The 27,951-nt window shown below is 39.4% G+C and overlaps 1 protein-coding gene across 2 annotated transcripts in view; it reads right to left on the reverse strand.

Moving 5' to 3' along the window:
* The window catches only part of DNAH17 (dynein axonemal heavy chain 17), a 237,396-nt gene that overhangs the window by 18,840 nt on the left and 190,605 nt on the right, over nucleotides 1-27,951 (reverse strand). For both annotated transcript variants that reach the window (XM_072645176.1, XM_072645177.1), the window contains 13 exons: nucleotides 27,843-27,938; nucleotides 27,366-27,583; nucleotides 23,424-23,631; nucleotides 22,962-23,077; nucleotides 19,416-19,608; nucleotides 18,837-19,072; nucleotides 17,448-17,570; nucleotides 13,188-13,392; nucleotides 9,381-9,545; nucleotides 8,824-8,964; nucleotides 8,282-8,452; nucleotides 6,833-6,955; nucleotides 3,379-3,572 (listed from right to left, as the gene is read on the reverse strand). In XM_072645176.1, the coding sequence (XP_072501277.1) occupies nucleotides 3,379-3,572; nucleotides 6,833-6,955; nucleotides 8,282-8,452; nucleotides 8,824-8,964; nucleotides 9,381-9,545; nucleotides 13,188-13,392; nucleotides 17,448-17,570; nucleotides 18,837-19,072; nucleotides 19,416-19,608; nucleotides 22,962-23,077; nucleotides 23,424-23,631; nucleotides 27,366-27,583; nucleotides 27,843-27,938 (2,189 nt within the window). The remainder of the gene's footprint in view (nucleotides 1-3,378; nucleotides 3,573-6,832; nucleotides 6,956-8,281; nucleotides 8,453-8,823; nucleotides 8,965-9,380; nucleotides 9,546-13,187; nucleotides 13,393-17,447; nucleotides 17,571-18,836; nucleotides 19,073-19,415; nucleotides 19,609-22,961; nucleotides 23,078-23,423; nucleotides 23,632-27,365; nucleotides 27,584-27,842; nucleotides 27,939-27,951) is intronic.

Here is a 27,951-nt window from a genome sequence, read left to right on the forward strand (position 1 = left end):
TCAAGAAGAGTCAGACATGACTGAAAAATGACTGAGCAGTGGCAACAACAAGAAGAAAGGTCATTTATAAGGACCAAGCTTGGTCCTGAAAAAAAGTGAATTAAGTGCACCCCAATTCTCTCTTTCAAGAGTTAGAGGTCTATGGGTGGGTGTGGAATGCTGCATACATATACTGTCAGACATAGGTGATGTGTTGGTTGGTTTTTCTGAATCCCTATTTCCTTGAGGAGCCCCTGGTTAGGGGATAGTGAGGAGAGGGAGAGTGAAAAAAGATATATTAATCAGTCGCCAAGCATTTACCAGGTGCCAGTCTGTGCTAAGTGTTAAGGATACAAAGAGAAGGCAAAAATCAATCCAGCTCTCAAGGACCATGTGTGAATCAGAGTACACAAGATGAATCCAGAACAGAAGGTGAAGGTGATATAAAACGAAAACAATCAAAAATAGTATTTTTTAAAATTGAGGATCGAAAAAATAAATAAAAATGTATTAAAAATAAAACAATTAAGAACTGGCAAAAAATGGAACTAGATCTGTTTCAGAAAGATGAACTTAAGAAACCCAATAGTTGTTTTCACTGAGTCATTGAAAGAGTTAAAGTTTCTAATGCTGAATGTGGGGAAAATGATGGTTTGATGAGAATTCAATGAAAAAAACTGTGGTGGTTTTAGTGGATTGCAGACTCAGTTGTCAGTCAACATGATAGCATAGCAGCCCAGAAAGCAAATATGATCTTAGGTTACATTTATGGGGATATAGTGATGATTATCTTGCTGTACTCAGGCCTGATTGAACCATTTCCTGGAGTTTGGGCCTTCGTGCTACATTTTAGGAAAAATTCTGACAACTGGAAATTGTTCAAAGGAGGTTAAACAGGATGGGGAGATGACTAGGCTTGGCTAAGTCCTATCATGCCATGTGAGGACTGGTTGAAGGAACTGGAAATGGAAGAGGGAAGATTTAGTGGGAACATGAAATTCTCAACTACTGTTCATCTTAAGAAGGATTTGTCTTCTTCTACTGAGCTCCAAAGGTGGGAAGATGCAGAGAGGCAGAGTTAGGCTCATGTAGGAAAACTTGTTTTTAGTTTTGTTTTGAAACTGGGTCTCCCTATCTCACCCAGCCTGGAAGCGCAGTGGCCTTCCATGGGCCTGATCCCATTATTGATCAGCATGAAAGCTCTGACCTGCTCCACTTCCAGATTGAGTTGGTTTCCCCCTCCTTAGGCAGTCTCATGTCTTCCACTCCTCCCCAGGATTCACCATATTGATACCAGATTTAGTGAGGACCCCCAATTAGCTTTAGCTCTAATATACATCTGAACTATCAAGTTTAAGTGATCCATCAGCCTCACCCTATTCAACGGAGGGATTATAGGCTGGTATTACCATGCCTCTCGTATATATATTACCCTTCCCTCTCTTTCCATTGCCTACTTTCTATTCCTTCCTCACCTCCTTCTCTCCTTCCACTCCTTCTTCCTTCTCTCTCTCTCTCCCTCCCTGCCTCCCTCTAGCTCTATTTCTGTCTCTTACTTTTGGTTTCACCTTTTGGTTTGAAACTTAACAGTTAGATTTGTTCTATAGTGAAATGGGCTCAGGAGGCAGTATTGGATAAAATGTGGGTACCTTTTTTATCTGAGGCAGCTAGGTGGCTCAGTGAGTAAAGCGCTAGGTCTGGAGTCAGGAAGACCTGAGTTGAAATTTGGCCACAGACACTTACAAGCTATGTGACTCTGGGCAAGTCACTTAACTTCTGTTTGCCTTAATGACTTGGAAAAGAAAATGGCAAACCACTCCAGTATCTTTGCCAAGAAAAAAGCCATTGGACAGCATTGGTGTGCTATGGTCCATGGGGTCACAAAGAGTTGGACATGACTGAATAACAACCTTTTATCCAATTATCACAGATGTTGTAGAAGGGTTTTCTGTTCAAGTTTGGGCTAGGCAAGACATATTTTAAGGAACATTCCAACTCATAGTGCAATAGAAAGAGTGCTGCATTTAGCATCTGAGGATCTGGGTTCAGATCTTGACTCTACCACTCACTGCCTTTGTGACTTTGGGCAAGTTAGTCAACTTCTCTGTTCATCAGTTTCCTTGTAAATATGACCTCTAAAATTCTGTCCAGCTTTAAATCTTTAAGCCTTTGATATTCTTTGATTCTCTCTCTCTCCCTGATATACCATTAAAAACAACACCAACAGTTGTATGGTTATTAGAATCAGAATCATGTTTGTTTTTTTTAAATAGTGGATGAGTTAAAAAGTTATCTTTCTTCCCAGATATCAGGTGTACTCTTTATATAGATGAGTGCAACACTAACAGTCATAATTATACCCTAGCCATCCTGATCCTCTGTTATTAGTGACAGCTGGAGGGATGAGAATCACCAGAAGGAATTTATCTACTTTGATAGTTTTGAGGCACTAGAATGGGTTACAATGTGTCTGTGGAGTTTTTTTTTTTAAGAAATATTTAAATGTATGAACTAGTTCCATTCCCTCCCTATGTATGGAATCCAGGACTTTGATTCTAGCAAGTTCATAAATTTATATCCGAACTTCTAAGTCATCCCTTCTTTTGGAGTGGAAACACCTATAATTGTCATGTTTCACTTGGAGAAAAGAAGTGGGGAGACATGATAATATTTGAAGGACTGCCATCCATGTTGAGGGCATCTACGTAGCACAGCTGATTGAGTGCTGGACTATTAGTCTGGAAGACTCCTCTTCCTGAGTTCATATCTGGCCTCAGACACTATCCGTGTGACTCTGGGCAAGTCATTTAACCCTATTTGGCTCAGTTTCCTCATATATAAAATGAGCTGGAGAAGGAAAGGGCAAACTGCCCAAGCATCTTTGAAAAGAAAACCCCAAATGGAATCACTTAGAGTCAGACAAGACTGAAATGACCGAACAACAACATACAGAAGGAAGAGCAGACTTATTCTGTGTGGCCCCAGAAGGCAGAAATAAGAACAATTAGTAGAAATTATAAAGAGGCAAATTGAGGCTTGAGATCAGGAAAATTTCTCAACAACTAGAGCTCTCCAGAAGTGGAACAGGGCTACTGGAGAGATGGGGAGATGTTCCCCCGTCTCGAGGTGGTTGAGTGGAATCTGGACAACCACCTGTTCTTTTATGGTTGTTATAGTGAAGACTTCTTTTGTATATGGTTTAGACTAGAAAAGCAATGAAGCCCCTTCCAACATTCAAGTTCTGGGATTCTATAATGACATTAGAAGGAATGAGTGGGTGAAGGTCAGTATTACTACATCCCTCTAGAGAACTGGGCTCATGGCAGCCACTACATCACTCAGATCTTTGGTCAAGCTTTGGCTAGAATTCAGGTTGGGTGGGAGTCTTTAGTTACGTACTTGACAGCATAGGTCATTCTATCTGGTCTCATACACCTCATCATGCAGAGTTTTTGTAGTGCAGTTTTATTCTTCCATTCCTTGGGAAATATTTCCTTTTCTGGGGCTTCAGATTCAACAAATTTTTTCCATCGTTTAGCAGATCCTTCAATGTCACTATCCAGATTTCTGAATTCATCCATGTCTGAGAGGACCTGGAAATGCATGATGACAACTTATTCCATTTCTTTCTTAGAAAAGATTATTCAAATATATCTATTTGTTAATAATCACTTATTCATGATCTAATATTTGCAAAGAACTGTGCTGGGAGCTTGGGGGAGATAGATACTTAAGACAAATACTGATTAAATATCTCCACCTAGAAAAGTTCATTTTTTAGTTATTTACCTGGAGCTCAGAACTATTATTTGGGATGAAAGGGCCAATGGTTTCACAATTAAATTAAAACTATTACCTGGTTTTATTTTTTACTGAGGACAAATAGTAGGGAAATGGAACTGAACTATAGGAACACATGTAATATGTATATATACATATATGTATATGTATATATGAACATACATATATGTACATGCATATATATTTCCACTCTACTGGCTCTGCAGTCAAGAGAACCTGAGTTTAATTTGGTCTCAGACACTTGACATTTACTACCTGTGAGACACCTGGCAAGTGATTTAACCCTGATTGCCTCCATACAAAAAAGAAAAGGAATAGGACAAATAAAAGAGTGGTATGTGGAGTAACACTGTATATTAAGAAGATATACTCATGTCAGGAAGTAATAATAGCTGACATTTATATGGCACTTTAACATTTGTGAAATATTATATACATTATATCATTTGATCCTCACAATAGCCTTGTGAGGTAGAAGCTAATTGTGTTCTCTGGCTGACTACGAAAAGTAAAGGCACTGAACTGTAGCCATAGGCATGTGGAACTACTGATGGTCTTGAACCTAGAATAGTCATCCCCCACAGAAACTTAACCCGAAAATGATGTCTTCCCCCAAAAGAATGCTAACTTCCTGAGGGAAGAAATGGTTTCACTTTTGCCTTTGTATCTGCTGTTCTTGGCATAGCACCTTATACTTATTAAAAGTTTGTTGAATTTAATTGCACTGGATTAAAATTCAACAAGGAAAGCAGCTCAGGAAGAATAAAAATCTGAAAATCCAAAGAGAAAAAATTTTGATAAAGAAAAAAGTTATCTAAAGAAATTTCCATGGACATGCACAGGCAACTCATCAATCAACTTTGATGTTTTATAAGTTACATATAAGGGAGATTGAAAAGCAAAGGTGGTTTATAGAACGTAAATACAAAATCAAGACTTTGTCTTATAAGAATATTATCAGACACACCAAACTGCCAAAGGAGCCAAAGTGGACTCAGAATGTTAAGGAGAACAAAATGTTGTATTTGTTTTGCTTTAAGCTACAATTGAGGGGAAAGATGGTGAAGACTGTTGCTAGTGGTAGATGGGATAATGATAACAGACAACAAAGAAAAGAAAAAGAACTACTCGGTTCTTCCTTTGCTTCTTGTTTCTCTATCAAGGAGAATAATCACTGGACTAGATAGGAGAGAATAAAAATGGTTACTAAGAAATTGAAAACCAAGATAAGTAGAGAGAGCATGAGAAAGGTACTTAGCTGCTTGCCCTTGATAAATGTAAGTCACTAGGCTCAGACAAACTACGTTATAGAGTATTAAAAATGAGTGGTATGATTACTAAGTCACCATCAGTGAGCTGTGCAAGGTTAGAGAGAACAGGAAAATACCACATAGGGGCAATAAGTACACAACACTATCCAGATTTTCAAGAGGGGGAAGCCAGGTCTAGTGAATGCGGCTGATTCTTGACAAAATTCTACAGCATATTATTATTAAAAGAATGAGTAGGCAACATTTAGAAAAGAAGCAGGGATCTCTTTGGTAGAACAGTGGAATGTTGTAGACAAGAGTTTATTGAGATTTGAGCAAAGCCTTTGGGAAGTCCCTTACGTACTTCTTTTAGACAAGGGGGGAAAATGTGGATCTTAAACATTGAATGGACTGACCCCAAAAGTAGTTGTTGATACATCAGCCTTGGAAAGAGATCTCTAGTGTAAAGGTATTCTAGGGATCTGTGTGTTATTTCATATTTTTAGCAATGATATGGATGAAAGCATAGATAGTATCTAAGTGGCGTGAAAGTTGGGGAGACGGTTAACACACTAAATTCAAGATCCAAAACTATCTTAGTAAACTATAATGTTGGGTCTATTCTAACAAGTTGACATTAAATAGGGGTAAATGTAGTAATATATTTGAATTCAAGAAATAAATTTCAAAGCAGAGGAGTCATGGCTAGATGGCTACCATGTGTAAAGGATTATATTTACTCTGTTTGACCCTAGAAATCAAAACTAAGAAAAGACAGGCAAATTTAGACTTGATGAAGGAAAAGCTTCTTCACAACTGTTGTTCAGTTGCTTCAGTTGCCTGATCCTTTGCGACCCTATTTGGAGTTTTCTTGGCAAAGTCACTAGAGTGATTTTCCATTTCCTTCTCTGGTAGATTCATTTTGTCAGGCAATCAGAGGGTAAATGACTTGCCAAGGGTCATGCAGCTAGGAAATGTCTGAGGCTAGATTTGAACCTGACTTCAGGCCCAGCATTCTATCCACCAAAACACCCACCGCTTCCTCTTCACAGTCAGAGCTAACCCAAAGTAGAAATAACCTCTTCCAGAGGTACTGGATGTTCCTTCATGGTAAAGCTTTAAACAAAGGCAAGATGGCTATCTGATACAAATGTGCTAAACAGAGGGGAATTTTGGTCCCCTCTCCATATGGATTTAGACAATATGACTCTTCCAAGAGACTGTAATCTCCAAGCTGTGAATCTTTATTCAACAGTAGTTCACTAGTTTTTCTTTCTCTAGATTTCTTTAACACCAAGAAAAATTATCATCTGGATAAATGACCCTCTCTAGTTCAGTCATTCTATTCTATAATTTAAAAAAGTCTAGAATGTTGAGGCCCAGGATTAGCCCCCAAGACAATGAGGTCTGGGGATAACCTTTACTCTTTGTATTTTACTAGGGTAGTGGTTGGTGGTGGGAGTGTGGGTTAGGAAAGAGCCATGTGGATAATGCCATGTGGTCCAACATCCTGGGGGTGATCTCAGCCTGCCAGGAAGTTATCCCTTTCTGTGCCAGTATAAACATCTGGTACATTATAGGGATTTAATAAATGTTATAGTCAGAATAGGAATGAAAAGTTTTAATTTTGCCAGCAGTAAGCAGATACTATTTTTCATCATCACCTCTGGTTTCCTTGCTATAACTGAATTCCACAGGCCACTAACTTGTTGCAATCTAATCTCATTAACACATTCAGACTCAGAGGAAAATGTTTTTCTAAGTGAAGAATGTACATAGTGTTTCTAAGACTTTAGACAAACCTTAATCCCTCCCCATCCTTGATGTAATAGGAAGTCCACAGGTGAAGGAATCCCAGCCTTAAAAGGGAATCGCAAGAGGAAATCTAACTCAACTGGATTCAATTCTTTCTTCATTGATAAAACCTGAGGAAATATGAGTGCGCACAGGGTTAGGTTGTCATAGTAACAGAGGATGTCTGACATTATTAAAAAAAATAAATCCTTGGCAGAGTCACAAGGTCACTGGGTACAGGGCAAGGGTTTGGAGAGACAGATTCTCTTACTAGTTGTAATGGTCTGTGCTTTTGAAAGCACCTTTTCTTGAGTATGTCTGGGCCTGAGCCAGTTGTATGTATGTCTCCTGGTTCCTGGAGGACAGGGACCCTGTCATTTCAGATTTACTTTCCTGTACTGCTTAGCGCCGTGTCTGTATATTTGGGGCTAACAGTGTTCTCTGATGGACAGTCAGGGTCCCAGGAGCTCACAATCCCTGTCATCTTGTTGATGGCTGGCCACAAGGTCCTCATCTCTGATTCAGGAAAAGGCTACTTCCCAGACACACAGTCCACTTTTAGTCAGACAGGAAATTCTATGGGTATGGGAAGGAAGGCATGCTGTTCTGGTAAGTGACAATTAATTAATGAATGTTTCATTCAGACAGAAATGAAAAGTTTTAATTTCATCAGCAGCAAGCAGAACTTGTTTTTCATTATTGTTTCATTAAGCCTCACTGACTTAAAAGTGGAACTATATGTATTAGGTTTGGGTTCAAGTCTATATTCACACTATCTATGAAGTTTAAGATTTGTTAAATAAATTTACAGCGTAAATAAGATTGCAGGAGAACAATTTAACCCATTTAATGCAACAGATTGTCTTTAGATAATAATAGGTCTATTTGCTTATTTAATTTGATAGGACTACTTGCTTATTTCATGAAATGAAACCCATTAATTTCCTTAAAGAGTCTCTAGACTTGGCAACACTTTGTTAGCAGCTGGTTAGAATTTTAGTTATTTCCTTCCTACCCTCTCCCTGATCCACATCTTGAGGTCATCAGTTGGAGGCATCCCAGTATGAAAACTCTCTGTACTGATGCAGATCACATTCACTTCTTTCTTTTTTTCCCATGAAAAACATTTATTATTAACATGCATTTTATTTGAAAATTATGCCCAACATTCACTTTTTTCTCAGGTACACTGAAAGGTTAAGTGACATGCCATAGTCAGTCAGACTGTGTCAAGGGAAGTACTTCCAATCTGAGTCTTCCTTAACTCTAAGGTTGACCTTCTGTCCATGATGCCTTCCTCTTTCTCTCTTAGATGTATGGTATGTACTTTAAAAAATAGAATGATATTTATTTAAAAATTTTTCTAGAATTTCAATTGTTTAGTTTTTAGATTCACCTTCCTGAGTTGATGTTAGTGATATTTCACTAGAAATAGCCCCAAATGTGTTTTAAATTACCTGAAATGCAACCTGAGCCAGAAATATGAGTTTGTCTCTCTCAAAGAGTCCTCGAGCTGTGTACATGTAGACAGAGTAAGTGATTTCATCTGTCAGGTTAATCACTCTTTGCTTTACCTCGTCAGCTGGCAGGGTCCGCTGAATGGCTTTCTCAAAGACCACATTAAATGCCTGAATAGAAACAGTAAAACCAGAGAAACGAATGGGGTGGTTGAACATCTCACCACTTACCTAGATAGCAAAGGGGTGCCCCACTCCACCCCTAGTGTCATGTTAAATCAGATTCCAGAAGGAATGGCATAATGAGGAGGTTAATTTGGCTTAGAACCCTGAGTACAGACATGAGTTGGAACAGTTCTGACAAGACTTGAAATACAATGGTCCTATTTGTGTCATTGACCCACAGTGGCTGGGCATAAGTCATTCACCTCTCCACCCTCGTCTGAGGGATGGTACTATGTAATCCCCAGCAATGATTATGGATGACCAAACTCTGAGAACCCACAGACAGGACCTCAAAGAAGGATGATTAGGGCCAGTACCTTCAGTGAAAATTGATAGATGGGATTGATTTTATTGAGATCATTCAGAATAAAGTACAGCATGGATGCCCTCTCTGCAGCTGGACGGTAGTTTTCTCTTGCCTCATTGATTTTAATTTCTGTAGCTTTTGCTTCTTTCACCTCAAAGCAAGGAGAAAAAAAGTCTTTAGTGAAACCAACCTGTGGAAAAGGAACCTGAAAAGCCAGATATCCTGTAGCATCCTGGCCACAATTAGGGGTCAGGATCTACTAATTCCCTCATTTTATAGGGAAGGAAAGCAAGGCTTGCAAGGTGAAGAAACTTGCCTTGGATTTGGACCAAGATTCTCTGGCCACAGACACAAGTTTCTTTCTATCTTACCAAACAGGCTCTATCTTTCAAAGTCTTGAGGAGGGGAGGTAAGCCACCTGGGCCCCACCCCTCTTTTCTTTGCAATTTCATCAGGAGATTCTCCATTGGTAACATACTCTAGGACTTCACAGTTTATTTTAAACAGTTTTTACCCTAGGTCTCTGTTTGAAAGAAAAAAAAGCCATTCCTAGAGAAGGTTTCTTACTCTCTCTTCAATTTCGTTAGCTGTACGCTTGGTTGTCTCCAAATTTTCCACTAAGGCTGTGTCTCCCAGGAAGTTTCCTGATGCAGCAGATAGACGGGCTAGCAAAGAGTCTTCTAATTCTTTCAGAACAATCTTAAATTCATTTTGAGACTTGGTGAGTTCTGCCTAAAAAAATTGCACACACCCAAGAAGCACAATCAATGATCCATATGCTTTTTCCCTTTAAAGTTAACACTTTCTGGGTAAGGAGTTCTAAAAAACATAGTAAATAAATAAAATGAAACATACCAGTTATTAACAGACACAGAAAGCATTACTGTAAATTATTATTATGAGAAATGTAAATTTCACACCTCACACCCAGAAAATTGGAAAGATGACATAAAGTAGAAATAGATAATGTTGGAAGGGCTGCAGAAACACAGGCACACTATTTATTGCCACAGCTAACATTTACATAGCGCTTACTATGTGCCAGGCACTGTGCTTGCGTACTTTAAAAATGTTATCTCATTTGATTTTCACAACCATCTTAGGAAGCGGATGCTGTAATTATCCCCCAAACTGAGGCAAATAGTAGTTGAGTGACTTGTCCAGGGGTCACACAGATATTACATGTTGGAGACCATATTTGAACTCAGGTCTTCCTGACTCCAGGTCTGACACTCTGTTCACTGTGCCATCCAGCTGTCCATTAACACACCGTTGAAAGAGCTGTGAATTGGTTCAAACATTCTGGAAAGCATTTTGGAATTATGCAACAAAAGTGGCTAAAATGCCCATTTCTTTTAACCCAAAGATCCCACTCCTAGACTTATATCCCAAGAAGACCAAAGATACAAAGAAAGGTCCAATATTTACCAAAATATTTATAGAAACATTCTTTAATAGGAGCAAAGAACCGGAAACAAAATGGATGCCCATCAATTAAGGAATGTCTGAACAAACAAATTGTGGTACATAAATGTGCCAATCAATGCAAAAATTACTGGAAGATTTGTGAAAACAACTGACCCTATAACAGGAGAAGAAAAAGGAGAGAGGGAAGGGAGCACTAGAAAGAGGACACCCAAGATGACAAGTCTAAAAACATATGTTATAGATAGAGATATTAATATTAATCATAAATTAATATTAATAGGTTAGATAGAGAGGAGCAGGACTGAAAAAAGATCATCAATTATGCTTTAATCTGAAGGGGGAAAAAGTGGCATCCCTGAGAAGGGCTTGGGTAATGCATCCACCCAGAGTTATAACTAGGGTGGGATAACTGAGGCTTTGCTACGGGGTGATAAATTTGTCAGGGGAGCTAACAGCCCTTTTTGGTCCTTTAGCGGTGTGGCAACAACTGAGTTTAGTACCTAATCAGTAAGAATAACTAGGTAAATTAGGAAACTGCCAATAGAAACTTCCTCTTCTCCTGCTTTCCCCACCCCAAAGGTGATTCCATGGAAACTGATAGTTTGAAATAAGTAGAAAAACCCAGTTATTGTATTGTACAGAATGATGACAATAGAAAATCAAAACTGAATACTGTGTACTTACAATGCCCAATCTTGAACCCTGAAGAAGAGTTATAAGAATGCACCCCCCTCCCTTCTTTGTTGGGGACTGGAGGGGGACTGTGGATTTAGAATTCTGTCTATACAGATTTGATGAAAGTGTTAATTAATTTTTCTGAACTATTTAATTATTTCCTTCTTTTTTATTCTTCATTGGAAGGAATAGAATCCTAGGGAGAGGAGGGATATATTGGGAAATTACATTGATATAAAAATGTAATTATCCATCCAAATCTGGTCCTCCATCAGAATAACCATGGAGATAAAGGTACTTTCCCAGAAAAGTGGCCACTTTCTACTAGAGAGGGAGAGAAGGAAGGAAGGAAGGAAGGAAGGAAGGAAGGAAGGAAAGGAAGATAGGAAAAGAGAAAGGGAGGGAGGAAAGGAAGGAAGGAGGAGAATGAGAGGAGGAGGAAAAGAGAGAAGTAAGGATTTATTAAGTCTTTACTATGTACTAGTCACTGTGCTAAGTGCTAGGGATAGCAATACAAGCCAAAAGAAGGCAATCCCTGTCCTCAAAAAGTTTACAATCTAATGGGGAAGACAACATGCCCAAAAGGGATCCAGAAAGCAGGGAAGTGGGGGCTATGAGGGTCGGGGACATGATCTTAAAGATGGGGCAGTTAGGAACAAGGCCTGGAGGAATTAAGGTATGCTGGCCAGGGCCCTTCCACAAAACTGAATCTCAAAGAGAGGCTCACCACTGGGGAGGGTGGGTCAAGCCTTGTGGATCTAGTTCAGGGTGAGGAGGCTGCAGGGATGGCAGCTATTCCAGGGCAAGAAGCCTCCAGGAGGGGGAGGAAGTTCTAGCAGTAGAAGTTCTGGAGGTCAGGAAGAAGGCCAAGAGGAGAAGGAATTTAACATACATTAAATTAAGTACTTATTATGTACAAGGCACTATGTGAAGTGATGGTAGTACAAAGACATCTGCTCTCAAGGATTTTATGTTCTACCGGAGAGCACAATAAACAAATAAGTAGGCATGGTAATTTGAGGAGGATAGAGCACTGGGTTTGGATTTATCTTCCTGAGTTCAAATTTGGCCTCCAACACTTACTAGCTGTGTGACCCAGGGCAAGTCACTCAACCCTGTTTTCCTCACTTTTTTCATCTATAAAATGAACTAGAGAAGGAAATAGAAAACCACTCTAGTATCTTTGCCAAGAAAACCTCAAATAGGGTCATGAAGAGTTGGACATAATAGAACAACAATTTGAGGAATGAGACAGCACTGACTAGGGAAGTATCAAGGAGGGCTTTGTATAAGAGGTGGCATTTGGGCTGAGCCTGGATGGAAACTAAGGGTTTTAATAGGCCAAGACCCAGAGAAGGTGCTTTCTGGATGGAGGATGGCCTAGGCAAACGCAAAGAGATTGAAGATGTAAAGTCAAGTTCAAAGAATAGGAAGTAGCCCAGTGTGTCTGGAAGGATGATTGAGGGGGAAGGAAAATAGAAGGTATAAGTATTTATATGTGATGCTTTACAAATACTACCTCATTTTCCCCTCACAACAACCCTATGAGATAGGCACTATTATGATTCCCATTTTACAGTTGAGGAAACTGAGGTGAAGTGACTTGCCTAGGATCACACAGCTTTTGAGAGTATGAGGCTGGATTTGAACTCAGTCTTCCTGATTCCAGGCTCCAAGCCTGGAAATGGTATAAAATAAGACTGGAAACAAAGGCTAGAGCCAGGTTCTGGAAGGTATTCAATGTTGAGCTGAGGAGCTTGTTTTTATCTTAGTGGCAATAGTTACTGAAGAGATTTTTGATCCCTTGGAGTTGACGTGGTTAGACCTGTGGTTTAGGAAGATGACTTTGGCCGTGATGGAGAGGATCAGTTAGAGGAGGGAGAAGCAAGGATACCAGTTAGGAGCCTATTGCAATCGTCCAGCATGGGGGATCCAAACTAGAACTCTGGCTATGTCTGAATAGAATCTGATACAAGAAATATGGAGACAAATTGTCATTACTGTGATCCTGTCCTTTCAAATGAAGTAGCCGTTTAATTTAAAATTACATTTGTGAGGCAGATGACAAGATAAATGGGAAAGAAGTGACTCACTCTGTTCTAAGTGAAAACATCATTAGGCTTGTGCTTGAGCACATTGAACAGAAAGGTAAGAAAGCAGGCTGGGTTTGTAGCCGCAACATGCCTTCCCTCAGCTCTGCCACTTTCTGCCTTCCTTGTGAGCATTCAGCTCCCTTGCCCACACAACTTTTGCCATCCCAACCAACGTTACCTTCAGTTCCTCAAGATCTGGTCGTTCTTTGGCCACGACAGCAGCCAAAAGTTGATCTTCCAAACCGTCCCGGGTTACTAGAAAATTGATGAGGGTGCACTGAGCCTGCATCTCAGGTTTATAATGTGGATTAAAATACTTGGTGTGAAGGATTAGACGGAAACTGGGATTGTATTCCACTTCTTTATCCCCTACCTTAATGTATCTGTGGAGTTAAAAAATATCCAGATATTCAGCCATGTTGCCAGATGTTGACGTGCACAAAAATTATTTTTTTACTTTCAGGATGTCTACTAGCCCTTTCTTTTTGTGAATAGGGCACAGAACCCCAAAAGAATCCGTTAAGTAGTCTTGGGTTCTCTTTTTGCTGCCACAACTCACAAATAAAATTGGGAGGAGATTTTCTCATCAAAATTCTCTTCCTTTCCTCCATTCTTTCTAGTTTATTTAATGATGTTCCTTTCAAACAGAGATATAGATTATATAACAGCAGACACAATTTTAGAGGCACAATTAAACTTTCTTACAGAGATCCATATTATATACGGTTGAACTATATTATCATCAAATACAGTTTCATAGCGGGTCAGCCCACCTGAATTTTAAAGCATTTAGTCCCACCGTGAATGTGGCACAGGTTTAGTTTTAAAATAGCAATTGATCCTTTGCCTTTAATCAGCAGACTTCTAGGCCTTGACTCCCTGAAGACTGTTCTGGCTAGCTCACCCTGCTTCCTCCTGTCCCTGGGGTCCACTACTATCTTTAGACTTTCTCTCGGTCACTAGAAGAAGGTTATTTCCTGTTTTCTTTCCACGTCCTCTATCTCAGAGCTGTTGCTATCAAATTTTGTGCCTAGGACAAGCTGCACAAAGCAAGCCCTTAATTAATTTGGGGGCACAGCAGAGAAATGAATACCTCAAGGTCATTGCTAGAATAGTGCGGAGGGAGAAAGCTTCTCTCTGGTAGGTTCCTATTTTAATTATTATTGCTAACTAGGTAGCAAGTTCAGTGCTTCTGAAGGACAAAAAGTGCCATTAATCATCTCTAAAAATTTTGTCACCCCTGTAACCCCAACCTAGTTACAGCTCCTGGATGAATGTACAGCATAAGCACTCCTCAGGGATGCTACTTTTCCTTTCTCCAGATTAAAGTAGAAAGGATTCTTTTCTTTCTTCTATCCTGAACCTCTCTATCAGTGAGATTTCTCTATAATCTATGCCTTTAGGCTTATCATATTGAGAGTCTTTTTTTCCAGCTCTCCTCTGCACTCTCTCCCTTTTGCTTTTCTGTTTTTCTTTCCTTGAGGGGAGATGATCTGCTCATTTCTCTCACTGCTCACAACTGATCCAACTGAAAGTTATTTCCTTCTTCCACACTCAGACATCAACAGAGTGTTTTATTATTCTTCCTTGGGGTTGTGTATTATACCTCTATTTTTATAAAACAATTGCTTGACAGATTCATAGGCTCTCAGAGTTGGAAAAGTCCTCAGAGGTCTCCTATCATAGTCTTCAGCTTTATACAACACCCCTACCTCGACACATTGTCAATGGTCAAAGGCCTCCAGAGATTAGGAACTCACTACCTCCCAAGGCAGCCCATTCCATTTTTGGACAACTTTCCTTGTTAGGAAATTTTTTTCTCATGCTTCATCTGAAATTGGCTTTACTGCAACCTCTAATCATTGCCTTCTGGGTCAAACAAAATGAATCTGGTTTCTTTTTCCCATGATGGCCCCTTAGATACTCCTAGATACCTCTCCTATATGACATCCCATTTCTTCTATGGGCTAATAAACTTTTCTGGTCCCTTCAACCAGTCCTGGCATGGTTTCTAGTTCTCTCACCATCCTGATCACTCTCTTCTGGACCTTCTCTACCACCTAAAAGATGTTATCTAGACCTGTATACAATCCTGCAAAGGTAGTTTCCCTTCCACCAAGGGCAGAGTGCAGAGGCACTTTTGTGACTTTGTTTCCTCGTCTGGGTAGTTGGATTAGATGGTTTCTAATAGCTTTTCTAGCTCTAAACCTTAAGATCTTCTGACCTGACTCATTCAGTACACAATGCTTTTATTAGTACTAAGAAAGAGCTTTTTTGAGTATTTTTATGAGTATTGACTCATATTGAAAAGGGGAGAAGAATAAGGGAAAGGGATTAAGCATTTATGTGGTCTGTACTATGTGCCAGGGATTGTGTTAGGTGCTTTTTACAAATATCTCATTTCTTTCTTACAAATATTTTCAGAAATCATCTCATAACAGTACAACAATCCTGAAAGGTAGATACTATTACTACTCCCATTTTACAGTTGAGGAAACTGAGGCAAACCAAGGTTAAGTGACTTGCCCACAGGGTCATATAGCTAAAAAATGTCTGAGACTGAATGAAAACTCAGGTCATCCAGACTCCAGACTTAGTATTTTATCTACTGTGGCACCAAGCTCCCTTTATATTGAGCTTGCTGCATTAAGACCCTCTTGTCTTTTTTTTCCCCACATAAACTATTGTCTGTCTACGTTTTTCTCCATCTTTTACTTCTGAAGTTGATTTTTAAAACTATATGTAGCAAAACAATCAAAAGTGAACATTATTGAATAACAAAGAACATGCCTGGCCCCAAAGAAGAGTTCTGAGAAAATATCTCTCCCCTGTCCCTTTACAGAGATGCATAGTCCCTAACTGTGGAATACTGCATATATTTTCAGATTTTTTTCAGATGTGTTGCTTTATTTTACTGATTTTTTTAAAAAAAATATTCTTTGTTATATGAGATGGCTGTCTGGATAGGGGGCAGAGAGGGATAAAGGAGGACATCTAGGCAATGTAAAAACAAAAAAAATTGCTAAAATTTCATTTTAAAAAGACTAAGTGTAGGATTTTACATATATTTCTATTCTGATCAACATTCTATCCTCATTCTCTCTCTCTTTCTCTCTCTCTCTCTCTGGAGGCGATTGGGGTTAAGTGACTTGTCCAGGATCACACAACTAGTAAATATCTGAGGATCTGAACTCAGATCCTCCTGTTTCCAGGACCAGTGACTGCTCTATCCACTACATCAACTAGCTACCTCAACATTCTATCATCTCAATATCTTTTTGGATGCTGATTCTACCACTGAATTTGTTAGTTAGCCCTTCCAGCTTTGGGTCATCTACAGACTTGATAAACATGTCATCCAGTTGAGTTGTTTGTTTTGGGCAAGTCACAACCTACCTGGGCTTCAGTTTTCCTGATCTGTAAAAATGAGGCTACTGGATTAGACAACTTGTAATGTCTTTTCTAGTTCTACATCTATAATCCTATAATCTTCATCTATTGATACAAATGCCAAAACAGAACAAGACCAAGGCCAGATCCCTAGAATACCTTAATAGAGGTCTTTCTCCAGGTTGACATTGATTTTCTAGCTACTCTTTTTTGAGTCTTATCATTCAATCGGTTTCAAACCTATCAGACTTTACTGTATTTCCGTCTGCTTCTCTCCATACTGTCCACAAAGTTGTGATTTTGCCAAATGCCTTGCCAAAATCTAAGTAGTCCATGATATTTTGAAAAACTGCTCATCCAGGAAATCTGTGCCCTTTCTGGCCCTGTGGTCTGTGGTAGAACTTCACCACAGTATAGATTCTGGTTTTCCTTCCATCAATCACCCAAATGCTTTAGATCATGATTCTCCCCTTGTTTAGGGATTTCCTTACAAGGGTTCACCTTCTTGATGTAAAATGCTATCGTACTTTATCTACTCTTTATCAAATATCTTACTTTTGAAGTCAGGAGTTATATATCCTATCAAATCTCAGTGATCCCAGTGTTGTACTCACTTTTGCTAACATTTCTGGTCAATTTTATTATCCATATTTAGTGTATTTGTGTATCGAAACTTGAAGCTTTGCTACTACTACTATCCCTTCCCCGTGAATTAATGGGCTTCTCTGTTGATATTCTATATTATATATGCTGTTCAGTAGTATCTAGTTTAGTTTAGAGTTTTTGTCTTCTTTATTTTTCATTACAGCTTTCAGAATATTGAAGAAACCAGATTTACAGAGATAACTTTCTTGCCTCAGATGTAGGGTGAACCCCCACAATCCTCTATCTCTCTTTCTGGAAGGGACTATTTTTTCATATTGTAGTGATTTTCAGTATCTAATTTTCTAGTAGGAAAGTCAAAGAAATTCAGTATATTATCTTTTTATGCCATTTTCCCATACAAAAGAAGATGGAATCACAGAAAACTCACTGCTCTGTTATTTACCTTCCTTTTTTAATTGTGTTTCTTCCCAGTAAAGGATCTAACACAGGCTCTACAGTTTCTCCAATATTTTCAAGAAGTAAAATATCTCCTTCTGAGATGGCTTTCTCAATACTGTCCAGATAGCTGTAGATACAGTACAACAGTGATCTCATGAATAATTATGCAATAAAACAGAGGCAACTTATAATGCTGCATTTTAAGAAACAGCTCTCCAGAATGAGAGGCCAATTAAAATGATAAAAATGAGAAATTGTTTCGCTGTTGATGGCACCTGATGCCACCAGAAAAGAAGATTCACGGTCCCTTATGCTTATCACTGATTTAGCCTTAGACACAGCCATTCACCTGGGCAATTGACAAAATAAGAGTTATGTAGAAAAGACAGTTAATGCTATATATTTTTCTGCCAGTACAGCTAGGTCCTGATTAGAGTGAAAAATGACTCCTATGAAATACACAAGTTATAATTTGATCTATTCAGAGATATAATTATGCAAAATTGGGTAACTGATTCCAACCCAACAGAAACATCCAGTGTGAATTAGAATCAGAATCTAGCTGTATTTTTGTTGTTTGTTGTTAAATTGTTTCGGTCGTGGACGAATTTTATGACCCCCACCTGAGTTTTCTGTTTTTATTTTTATTTACTTATTTTGGCAAAGACACTGGAGTGGTTTGCCATTTCCTTCTCTAGCTCATTTTATAGATGAGGAAATTGAGGCAAACAAGGTTAAGTGACTTGCCCAGGATCATACAGCAAAGAAGTGACTGAGGCTGTATTTGAACTCGGATCTTCCTGACTTCAAGCCCAGCACTCTAGCCATTGCACCACCTAGTTGCCCTCTAGCTTTATTAGCAGATATGTGCAAGTTTAGAGTATCCACCTCAAATGTTCACATGGACTATTTGTGCCTGACCTGCGGTAAAGCATTCCAAGCTCATATTGGTCTGATCAGCCACAGTCAGACGCATTGAAACTTGATTCTAGCATAGTGATGTCATTTTGGTTCTCTTTGAGAATGAAGGACAACAAACAATTTGCAGAAAAAACACACAGCATTAGCCATCTTTCCTATTTACCTAGCTGTATCACCTCCATCAGGGAGTACAGGCCTGTTTAAAAGCAGCATCAAAAATAAAACATAAAGCAAGCTGTGGGTAAGTCAATAATGGAATTTATTTTCAAGGCTGGATTAATGCATCTAAAAACTCATTCAGGCATTAATTAATTCAATAAATATTTCTAAGTGCCTTGCCCACTTTGTGCAAGATATTGAGTTTGGGGCTGCCTTTTGGGGACCCTGTTTGGGGACTGTTGCCCTCTGGTGACAATAGCAATTATGTCTTATAAAAAACAATTATCTATGTCTCATGATAAATAGCACATACCCCTTATGTCCAAGTCGGATGGCTTTCAGATCTTCCCCATATTTGTTTTTAATCCATTTGATTCCTTGTAGCTGAGCATCCACAATGAGAGGCCACCTCTCTGTGTTGCACAGGATGGTGGCATTCTCTGTGGACATACGGTCACTGGGAAGACCCTGGTTATTCCATGTGGCGATGTCCGCATCATCTGTTAGCAGAGTCAATGGATCCAGACCCTTCGTGATAGGAATGGGAACCTGCAGAGAGAAAAGACACTTCCTCAGAAGCAATGATGACAGAAGGTTAGAACTACCTACCAGCTGCCCTAAGTGGCATCTCCTTGTTGAATGGAAAATCACTCTAACCAAATAATATTGTGGTGAAGACAGTTGTCATACGAGGTAATTTTGGAAGGAAGGGGGCCACAGATCACTCCAAACTTGTAAGTTTTGCAGCATAGCCAGGGTTATGTTAGCATTAGCAATACTGGACCACAATAAGAACTCCAAATGGACTGATGGCAAGAGAACAGAAGTGACAATGAACCTTGGCAGCATCTGCTTATAAATCCTGAGAACTGAGTGTGCCTGGGAATGTTACCTTTAGTTGATTTAGGTATGGGATCCAAAATTTTTCTATCAGTTCATTCCTGTATTTTTTGGTGAAATAACCCACATAGGAAACAAAGGCTGATATCAGCAGGACATCTCCACACAAAGTTATCCCCTGCTCTTTGAAGTTTTCCACAGACTCAGCCCAGCGGACATTTTCAGATGCTAATCCTCCTACAAGCCTAAAGAAAGAAATATTCATTGGTAAATGGGAATAGGAAAGAGAAGAAAAAACAATCTGATTAGCATTTAGTCTTATTCCAGACAATTTAAATTACTTTGTCTCCAATTCACTTGCGGATGACTTCTGCTGGAGGAATTTTTGACATTTGTTACAGGATAGAGAATTGAGAGCTTAACTCAGTCACTCAGGGATGAGAAGGGAGCAGAGAATGTTTGGCCTTTCCCAAGTTTGTTGTCTGTACTTTAATTAAACTTAATTCAACTCACTAAATATTTATTAAGAAAAAAGGTATTTATTAAGCACCTGCTAGGTACCAGATACCATAGGATTTTTTAATATATAGGTATAACTATTTATTAATCACTTTATAAATATTATCCAATTTGACCCCCCCTACCCCCAACAACTTGCTATTATTATCCTCATTTTACAGTTGAGGAAAATTAAGTAAATAAAAGGGCTTGCTCAAGGTCACACAGCTATTAAATTTCTCAAGCTGAATTTGAACTCAGGTCTTCCTGACTCCAGGCCCAGAGCTCTACGGCACTACCTAGCTATGTGTAAGGTGTACTAGGTACTAGGGATGCAAAAATGAAACATGTTTACATAGCACCTGTCCTCAAGGAGCTTATATTCTAAGATAGGGGAATTCTGTCCATGTACAAGTAAGTATGATCTATTAGAATAAGTAGAATGTGAGAGGGGCAAAAAAAAAAATACTCTCAACTAAGACAATAACTTTTCAGTTGCAGGGAGGAGTGATCATTTCCGTAAGGAAGACTGGATGGACATGAAACGGCTCTTGAAGGAACAGAGGTATTTCAACAAATAAATTTCAAGCACAGGGAGATTAGCCCCTGTCAGTGGAGGCAAGAGACTGTGCTATGAGATCAGTAGTGATATGATTTGACTAGAATATAGTGTGTGGGAAGTAAAGCAATGTAAAATAAGGCTAGCAGGACCTTAAATGGAGGACCTTAAATATCATGCTGAGGAGTTAATAAATGAAGTAGCCAGTTGGCACAGTGGATAGAGTGCTGGACCTGGACTCAGTCTTCCTGAGTTCAAATCTGGCCTCAGACATTTACTAGCTGTGTGACCCTGGACAACTCACTTAATCCTGTTTTCCTCAGTTTCCTTATCTGTAAAATGAGCTGGAGAAGGAAACAACAAACCATTCCAATATCTTTGACAAGAAAACCCCAAATGTAATCAGGCACAATTGAGCAACAGCAATGGTTTTTATCTTACCCCAAGATTAGAATATAGGCTTCTTGAGGGCAAGGATTGATTTTTATTTCTATCTTTGTATCTTTTGTGCATAGCAGGAACCTAATAAATATTTGTTGAACTGAACTTAGCTGAATTAGGGACCCACTGAAGGTCTTTGAATAGGGCAAGGACGTAGTCAGGGGTGCATTTGGAAAATTTTAGTAATCATTTATTTGCACCTCTTAAAAGTGAATCATATAGCAATATATTATTATATAATTATTTATATTACATATAATTATACAATTATATGTTATAATTTCCTTCCTCTAAGTCCCCCCAAATCTGTACTAAGTGTGCTTTAGTGACATTATTTGGGTTTATCTCACAAAAGTTAATTAATAACCTACTTTGACTCTACAGAGAAAGGCTTGACCCAATGGCCATACATACATGGGCAGTAGTCATACTTCCAATGAATCACTTAGCCAGTTATTACCTATGTGCTAACTATAGGAGAGGGGGATGATAAGAGCACATACAAAAGTGGCTGGAAGTATTTTGACTTTTCCTCTCAGGCTACTGGTAATATAACATTCCGCAAATTATTTTTCCCATGATATGCTAGCATCTGAAACGGTGGTGTGAATATATGAAAATCAATTATCTCATTCAAGCCTTGTAACAACCCAGTGAGGAGGATGGTACAGCCCCTGAGCTTTCATTTTTCTCATCTATAATTGTAAGCTATAGTACCTGCCTCACCGGGTTGTTATAGGTTGGAATGAGGAAATTTGTACTTAGTACTTTGAAAAGGATAAAGCATTACAAAAATGTTAGTTGAAAAAACTGCTCTTAATGGATATGCCGAAAACAGAACTGGGCCATCAATGGCAGGAGTCAGGCCATTGTCCGAAGTAAGTAATTCCCCTAGATCTTAGGGTATTCTGGTCTGGCTTCAGACCTTTCTCAGGCTGTTACTCAAAGTATGTGATTGTGTAAATGAACAGTATACACTGAGTCTCTCTAAAAACACATCTATCTATATATGTATAGATAGCTAGATGTTATATACATATCTGTATTTTACATTACTATAATATAGATGACATCTATATATGATATAGCTAGATAGTATATCTACTGAAAATAGAGATATATGCCACATGCCATATAGATACATGTCATGTATGTCATCTATATGTCATGTCATGTCATGAAATATACATCTACATGTACTATAGATGTTAGATCTATCTATACATATGTAGGTAAATAGATAGATGTACATATGTGTACATATATAGATATATATGAATAGTAGATATACTCTAAAACTATCCCTGCACGTGTGCTGCAGGACAATGTAATATATGAGAATAGGACAATGGAAAGAATGTTAGATTTGGAGGGTGAAAACCTTGGTTCAAATCCCAGTTCTGTTGCTTACCACTTGTGTGACCTTAGGCAAGTTACCTAACTTTTCTGGGCCATAATTCTCTCATCTGCAGAAAGAACATGACACCCAAGGTCCTTCCAGCATCTGTGATCCTGCTATCAATAAGTAAACCCCCTTGGACAAAGTCATGCTAAATTCTTCACTGACAGTTTGCATTACAGGAAGAATCTGTGTGCTAAACTGAAAACCTTCAACAAAAAGGCTACACACAGGGCAGCTCATTTAAATTCATATTGCATAGGTGAGGCTATCTGCCAAAGCCTGCCCTATCTCCCTAACCCCATGTGTACTGGGTTTAAAAAGTGACAGCTTCTTTAAAAAAAGGTTCCTTCTCTTTTGGGTGAGTGCTACTTCTTCTTTTAAAAAACCCCCCAGCATTTTATTGTTTCCAATTACATGTAAAGACAATTTTTAATATTCATTTTCAAAAATGTTGAGATCCAAATTTTTCTTCCTTCCTTCCTTCCCCCTTCCTTAAAATGGTAAACAATTTGATATAGATTATATATATATATATATGCAATCATATAAAACATATTTCCATACTATTCATGTTGCAAAAGAAGAAATGAATACTAGTCCTAGAAGGGGTCTTTGTCTGGGCTTCCCCTGCTTCAGGCAATCCCAGAACCCGAAGCCTCCTGGGATGGTTCTTTTTTCTCCAGCTAGGCCCAACATACCTGTTAGCTAGGGAAATGACACTGTTTGTGGCATCAGCCTCCTGTTGACACTTTATTTTCTCAGCTGTAGCCTTTTCAAAGGCAGCTGTTAGGTTGGCCAGATTAGCATTGAGTTCCTGGGGGGGAAAAACCAAGTTGAAAAGGCCCTTCAAGAGAGAAGCATCGAGTGTTACCAGCCCCCTCCCCACCTACCGCACCCACCCCAGCTAAGAGAAGGACTGCCCACGTGAGGAGGAAGGATGTTATGGAACTTCCCATAAAGGCAGAGCATCCCTCAGAGGTGCATGCAGCTTACACTGAGAAGCATCCTGCAATGAGCTGGTCCCCATAGTTGATTTCACTCTCTCCCCATTTAATAATTCATGAGTAGAGCCCATGCCAACCCTTTTTAAAGAGAGATATTGACAGGGATCATGAGCAAGTTGCATTGGTGTTTTACTAGGGATATGAGCAAGCACTTACAGCAATTTTATTTTTGATCCGAGTGAGCTTATCTTGTGCCTCTGCCAGCTCTGCATTAGCCTCTTCCAGGGCCTGTCTCTTGGGTGCTACATCGCAGTAGACTTCATAGAAACGCACAATGTTGATACACCAGGAACACAGGCCAGCAGCAGCAGCTGACTTAGAACGAATGAATTCAGGATCAAAGGTGGGATTGCCTTGATAGGGCCTGGAAAGAGAGAGACAGAGAGAGAGAGAGACAGAGAGAGAGACAGACAGAGAGAGACGGAGAGAGAGACAGAGACAGAGAGAGACAGAGAGAAAGAGAAAGACAGAGAGACAGAGAGAGAGAGAGAGAGAGAGAGAGAGAGAGAGAGAGAGAGAGAGAGAGAGAGAGAGAGAGAGAGAGATGGGGAAGAGAGATAGAGTTACAGAAAGAGGGAGACAGAGATATAGACAGGATCGGGAAGAGAGAGAGAGAGAGAAAGAAAGAAATTAGGGAGACAAGGATACACAGAAGTTTGTAAGAATCAGATGCTCTTCAAATGCCTTCAAAACTTTATTCCTGGGACTGGAGACTAAACCAATTATAAACCATGAAGGGGAGAGTGGATTAATTACCTCCTTTATAACTTGGTGGCCAGGGATAGAAAAAGATATAGATCTGGCAACTCTGCCTTCTGCTGTGTAAAAAGTGAAAGATAATAAAGAAAAGCAGAAAAATAGAAAGCAGGGTAAAAACTACATATGGAAAGCTCCAGGCCCTGATTTAAATCCACTTTAAAATTATATTAAATGCCACGTGGAGTAGTAGGTAGAGAGTCAGCCAAGGAGTCAAAAAGTCCTGGGTTCTAGTCCAGCCTCAAGCATACTGACTGTGTGCAAGTCAATTAACCTTTCAGTGCCCCAGCCAATTCTCTAAGACCATAAATGGCAGAGAAGATGCTTACTGTGTATTGACACAGAATATCCTATTCCAATGACAGCACAAGTCCTATTCCATCCCCAAAGCTCAAAAAATAGTACAGATACTCTAAAGCTATCACTGGTGGCTGTGCCCTCAGCTAGCAGTATATATAAGTGAAACACTTATAACGATACCAACAATGATAATAGCTGTCACCTATATAGTATTCTAAGGTTTGCAGAGTGCTTTATTATCCTCACAACAGCGCTGCAAGGTAGGTGCTATTATTATCTCCATATTACAGATGAGAAAACGGAGACAGGGAGTGGTTAAGTAACTTTCCCAGCTGTTACACAGCTAGTAATCAAATGAGATGAAACAAACTGAAGTTTGTAAGCATTTAGCACAGTGCCTGGTACATAGCAGGAGCTACAGACATGCCCGTTATTCATAGTAGCATCTTCAGGCACATTTGAACTCAGATCTTACTGACTCTAGGGCTAATGCTCTATCCACTGAACCACTTAGTGGCAGAAAGATGGTGTGGTGTAGGGAGAAAAGAGCTGGATTTGGGGTGGAAAGCTGGGTTCAAATCTGAACTCTGCTACTTAATATCAGAATTATCATTTTACCTATCTCTTTAAGCCTCATTTTCTTCATCTATGAGGTGATTAGATGACCTCTAAGCTCCCTTCTTGCTTTCCAGTAAGTAAGCTTTCCTAGATAGCTTAAGCTTATTATTATATATTATGATATCTAAGTAAATACCTCAAAAGGGGTGCAGTGTATAGAGTGTGCTGGAAGGGAAACCTGAGTTTTAGCTTTTCCTTTGACACATGGCAGCTCTGTAACCCTGGGCAAATCACTTAACCTCTCAGTGCTCTGGACAACTCTGAAGACTGTAAATTGCAGAGAAGGTATTAACTTGCACTAGCAGAGGGAATTTCCTTACCTGGGAGTTCCTTAAAGCAGTTGAAATCACAAGTTCAGTCCCTATCCCTATCTCAGGACTTCAAGGATATATTTCAACATATTATGATAACAGTGATTAAACATACTAAGTTTATGTAAGATAAGGAAAACATCTTTATAATATTAAATATTAGAATGAAAGCAGTTTGCATTTATATGGCACTCTGTGGTTACACATATCTTCTTACTTTGAGCTTTACAATAGCCCTTGTAAAGTATCATTAGCCCCAATTTTATAGATGAGAAAACGGAGGTTTCTACTTTAAGTGACTTGCCCAATGTCATACAGTTTGGAGGTGTTGGGATTCCAAGCTAGTTTTCTGACTCTAAGTCACTTCCTCTTATTGAGATCTTCTGTTTCTTCATCCTCTCCAGTTTTCATTGAATCTCTTCTTTCTCCCCTTCCTTTAGAAAAATCCCTTCTATTCAAACAACTAGGTTATGGGTCCCAATTATTTTTCTTTTCTTCAAGCTATTTATCTACATGGCTCTATAAAGGTTGTTAGAAAGAAGGCACAAAAGGAATCTAAAGTGCTTTTAGCTCCTTAAGAGGCTTTAGTCAAGAAATGAAGACTGGTAAAAATGCCCACATTTGAGTTTTTGACAAGGAGAATTGGGTTGATGATCTGGATTATCCAGGTCCCCCAATTTTCTCACTGGCTTTTTTACAGCCAGAATTAGTTGTCCAGAGAATCACCTCTGGTCTACTTATCCAGACCTACCCCCTCTCCCAGCCTCTTGGTCTCACATCTCCAATTGCCTAATGAACATCTCAAACCGGACTTGCCCTAGACATCTGGAACTCAATAAAGCCAAAGTTCAATTCATTATCCTTTTCCCCAAACCCTCTCCTCTTCCTAACTCCCCTGTTACTGTCAAGGGTACTACCATCCCCTCAATCATCCAGGCTCATAATCTAGGTATCATTCTCCTGACTCTAACCACCACCCCATATCAGTGCCTGGCACATGATAGGTACTTAATAAATGCTTGTTCCTTTCCTTCTTTCCTTCCTTCTTTCCTCCCTCCCTCCTTCCTTCCTTCCTTCCTTCCTTCCTTCCTTCCTTCCTTCCTTCCTTCCTTCCTTCCTTCCTTCCTTCTTTCCTTCCTTCCTTCCTTCCTTCTCCTTCTCCTGTTTAACACTGCCATTACACTGTCAAAGGCCGTCATCACCTGGGCTTTTGAAATAGCCTATTAGTCTTTCCCCACTACAATCCATTCTCCCCTCTTCTATCAAAGTGATCATTCGAAAGGGCAGGTCTGAGTATATCACGTTTCACCATGCCTATTCTCCTCATTCAATAAACTACAGGGGCTTCTTATTACTTCCAGGATCACATTCAAAGCCTTTCATAACCTGGCTCCCTCCTATCTTTCCAGTCTTCTCACTCACCCCCTCTCCCCTACTCTGCAATCCAGGGGTACAAGACTGCTGTTCCTCAAATAGTCTCTTGATTTCATTCATTTTCATTGACTGGTCCCCATGACTCCTTATCTCTTTCTTGTGGTTTTTCTTGTTGCTGTTCCATCATGTCTTCCTCTATTCTTGGCTGGAGTCCTTTGCCTATTCTTGGCTGGAGTCCTTTGCCATTTCTTTCCCTAGCATGTCCCTCTTTTACAGGTGAGGAATTGAGATAAATAGTGGTTAAGTAACTTATTTGTCATACAGTTAGTAAGTGTCTGAAGCTGGATTTGAACTCAGATTTTCCTGAGTCCCTGGTTTCCTTGAAATCCTACCTTTTATAAGAAGCCTTTTTTGATGATATTGTCTTCCCTCTGTTGATTATCTCCAATGTACCCTGTGTATAACTTGTTTATATAAGTTGTTTGCCTGTTATCTCCCTTATAAGATATCCTTGAGGGTAGGAACTGCCTTCTGCCTTATCCCCAGGGCTTAGCTCAATGCCTGGCACATCATAGAAGCTTATTAAACCCTTGCTGACTAACTGACTCTACTTTCTACCTAAAATACTCCCACAGATGCCTAAACTGGTTCATCCTCTACCTAAATATATGCTTATCATGAATGAGTTATAACCAGAAGGAAGAGACTCCACCAAATCCAAGCAGGACATCAGACTTACTTAAATGCTTTCAAGCAGGCTTCAGGAATGTGCTCCTTGTCAAATTTTTTCAAGGCATCAAGGAAAGTGTCCACTTTGCCCATCATAATTTTTGCAGCTTTCCAGCTCTTATCCTTCGGGATCTTGCCCCCTGGTGCTGTCAAGATCATCACTGCAGCTGTTACGTTAACCACTGCTTCTGGCGGAGAGCCAAAGGACTTCAGTTCTGTCAGGTTGTTCTGCAAACACAGTGAATGCTTGTCAGCAGGAGGAATGCTGACGCTCACTGGGAAGTAAATTGCACAAGCCTAGTAGCAGTGCACAAGCCTACAGTGATTGTTGTTCAGTCAAACCACAAAAAAACCCAAAAAACAAAAAGCGAAAAAAACCAACCAAACAGACACACTTCAAATATCATTCCCTCACTACTCTACTGACCATTTTTTGTCTTGTTTTGTCTTTTAGCACTTTCTTTTTCTCTGTGTCTGTCTCTCTCACCTTATTCAGAGTGTCAAGAGCTTCTTGTGCTGCCAGCAAGGCAGGCTCTGCTTTGGCCAAGTCGGTTTCACAAGCCTTTTGTTTTTCTGTGACATTCTGAAAGAAAGCC

Source organism: Notamacropus eugenii, chromosome 2, assembly GCF_028372415.1.
Source record: "Notamacropus eugenii isolate mMacEug1 chromosome 2, mMacEug1.pri_v2, whole genome shotgun sequence".
Classification (NCBI taxonomy): Eukaryota; Metazoa; Chordata; class Mammalia; order Diprotodontia; family Macropodidae; genus Notamacropus; species Notamacropus eugenii.